At 47.8% G+C, this 3,000-nt stretch overlaps 1 protein-coding gene across 1 annotated transcript; it reads right to left on the bottom strand.

The window, feature by feature from the left end:
- Window positions 1–15: 15 nt before the first annotated feature.
- LOC135830508 (protein Teyrha-meyrha-like) lies at window positions 16–2,917 on the bottom strand (the record flags this gene model as incomplete). The annotated part of the gene is made up of 4 exons (XM_065342757.1): window positions 2,308–2,917; window positions 1,108–1,183; window positions 545–589; window positions 16–246 (listed from the first exon to the last, which is right to left on the bottom strand). Coding segments are annotated over exons 1-4 (370 nt in total), but the record flags the coding sequence as incomplete, so codon positions are not given.
- Window positions 2,918–3,000: the final 83 nt, after the last annotated feature.

Genomic DNA, 3,000 nt, shown 5'->3' with positions numbered 1-3,000 from the left:
TTGCGGTATATGTGCTTGTGTGTGTGTGTGTGTGTGTGTGTGTGTGTGTGTGTGTGTGTGTGTGCGTGCGCGTGTGCGTGTGTGCACATGAATACCCTAAGCTTACACTCAGCAAGTCATCAACAGCTGTGGAAGCAGCAGCAGCAGTCACAGCAGTACTACCAGTTGATGAGGAGGGAGTCACTCCTCCAGCAGAGGCAGGTCCGGCACTTGCTGACCGAGTGAGAGAAATAATGTCACCAGTGTCTGCACCAGACACATGTGCACACACACACACACACACACACACACACACACACACACACACACACACGTATGCACGCACACACACACACACACGCATGCATGCACGCACACACACACACACACACACGCACACACAGATTTTCAATACGTGAACTGGTGAACTGAAACGAAGAAACGAACAGTGACATCATTGAGCGGAAGTGCTGACACTGCTGAGCACAGTGAACAGTATAAGTGCATCATGTCTACCACCACAAAACAACAAAACAACACTAGATGATGTCATAGTTAAACTCACCTTCCATTCTGGAACGCAAGTCAGTGTTTTCGGCTTGTAACACACCTGCAGTGATAAAGGCGCATACACACAGGCACACACACACACACACACCATCGGATCAAAGACCGAGTTGCTGCTGCTGTTGTTATTGTTGTCTTTGTTGAATTCTTTATTCTCACGATGGCACCGTCGCCAATAAGAGTTGTTGCTGCTGCTGTTGTTGTTATTGTTGTTGTTGTTGTTGTTGTTGTGCATGTAAACGGAGGAGGAATGAACAAGACGATGCAAATAAGGTCACCGATCATGCAGTTTTACGGAATCCAGAAAACAAGGAAATCCCAAAAAATAGTGACAGAGAGTGACAAGGACTACATTCAACATGATTGGCCACCGTATGAAGTTCTGGATAGGAGCCACAATAAACATCTCCAAAAGTCAGTCAGAAATCTGCCCTCAGCCGGCCAGCACCACGAACATGCAGCACTTTGATCAGACAAATTTGAATGCAACAGTTTGCCTTCAAGAAGGTGGGAGAGAGAGGGGGGAGGGGGAGTGTTGGCAAGAGAATTATTCTACAGTACCTTTCTGGGCCATCAGGGCACTGACAAATGTTTCCAAGTCCTGACGTGAGCAAGACTGCAAGCTCTGCTGTTTCATCTACAGCAACAGCAACGACAACAACCATGACAGGACACACACACACACACACACACACACACACACACACACACACACACACACACACACACACACACACACACACACACACACACACACTGTACTGTACTGTATTGACAGCTACCCTAACGGGTCACGCCGCCCTCCACCCAAGCATGGGTATGATGAGGGGCAGTGGCAACAAAAACAAAAAACAGCAAGCAGAGAGAGATAGCAGGAGAAAGACAGCGATAGTAGTACATCTGGTGTGCGACGTATAGAAAAGAGAGATGACAAGAGATACGCACAAAAAGGAAACAATAATTATTTGAACCTGTATTATTGCAGTTCCGAAACAATCAACCAGGTGATGGAGTGTGGGCACCCGAAGTCCCACCTGGACTCCACTGGAAGAACATTCCACGCAGGGATATCAGCGATAGGCCAAGCGCTGAAAAACAGCCATGAGGACACATCGTCTAGAAGTCCACCGCGCTCGAAGTGAAATTGCAGGATCAAACAATTTCCCACGCGTCGTCAGGCAGCGTAACTCTTCTCCCTTCATCACCATCCATCTCCAGCAACCGTCTCCACTCACAGCTCATGCCTCTGCCACCACTGTACTCCGGGCTTCGCAGTTTGAAACCATTCGGGGGTCAGCTACACCACCGTGAATGGAGAGACGAGGACGACAACGGTCTTGACAGAAAAGACACTGCCCTGGCGACCGCGTCGCGAAACCCTCGCCCAGCAAATTCAGAAACACGCCAGGGGCAACTCTGGTGGACCCAGAGCCACCCCGTGGCCTAAGACTAGTAAGAGGAACGACTGAAAACTCAGATAAAACGGAGCTACAAAAAGTGCAACCGTCCCCTTCAAGCACAGTTACACACACACACACACACACACACACACACACACACACACACACACACACACACACACACACACACACACACACACACACACGATATGGCACGCGTAATGCCACATTAAATAGCAAAAGCAAATGCATTTCTATAAAGATTGGAAAGTGCAATAATGTCCATACACCCAGAGAGGCACACACGTACACACACAAACACACACACACACACACACACACACACACACACATCAGATACCTGCTCTTCGACGGACATTTTGCCTTCAGCCGCTGAAGCCGACGATGAGAATAAATTTCCAAACAAGCCATTACGCTTCCCCTCCGGTACCTTAGTGACAACATCCAACTACAAAGACAGGGAAAATGTGTGTGTGTGTGTGTGTGTGTGTGTGTGTGTGTGTGTGTGTGTGTGTGTGTGTGTGTGTGTGTGCGTGCGTGCGTGTGTGCGTGAGAGAGAGAGAGAGAGACATGATTGAAAGAGTAAGAAAACAGTCAATCTTTTTGTCGGAGTGTGGAGATGATAGATACAGGCATAGCAAGCAGAAGCAAGTTCTGGCCAGCTAGTACCGAAGCGATGTCGCGACAATCACCATCTCTTCTTTGCCATTACACAACCACTCGAAGAACACGACAAGGCAGTTTCTGCATTGGCAAGCATTTAGCCAGCGAATGATTCCATCAAATTCCAATGGCAGGCAGTTCGTCCAACGGAATACTTCACCCGTTTAAACATTATAATTATTAGGGCTGAAACGATTATACCGAATAACCGAGTACTCGTTTGATAACTCTAACGATCGAGCAATCGTTTAGATTACCGATTACGATTATTTTGCGTTTCTAAATTTTTAATTTCTTATACGCGCAGTGCATGCAGCGCAGAGTACAGCACAGCCCAGCGCGAGTTCAAACATCGAGTACAGTCCCAGTG

This window comes from Sycon ciliatum, unplaced genomic scaffold (genome assembly GCF_964019385.1).
Source record: "Sycon ciliatum unplaced genomic scaffold, ocSycCili1.1 SCAFFOLD_2768, whole genome shotgun sequence".
Taxonomy (NCBI): domain Eukaryota; kingdom Metazoa; phylum Porifera; class Calcarea; order Leucosolenida; family Sycettidae; genus Sycon; species Sycon ciliatum.
This window is presented reverse-complemented; position numbering and strand designations above follow the sequence as displayed.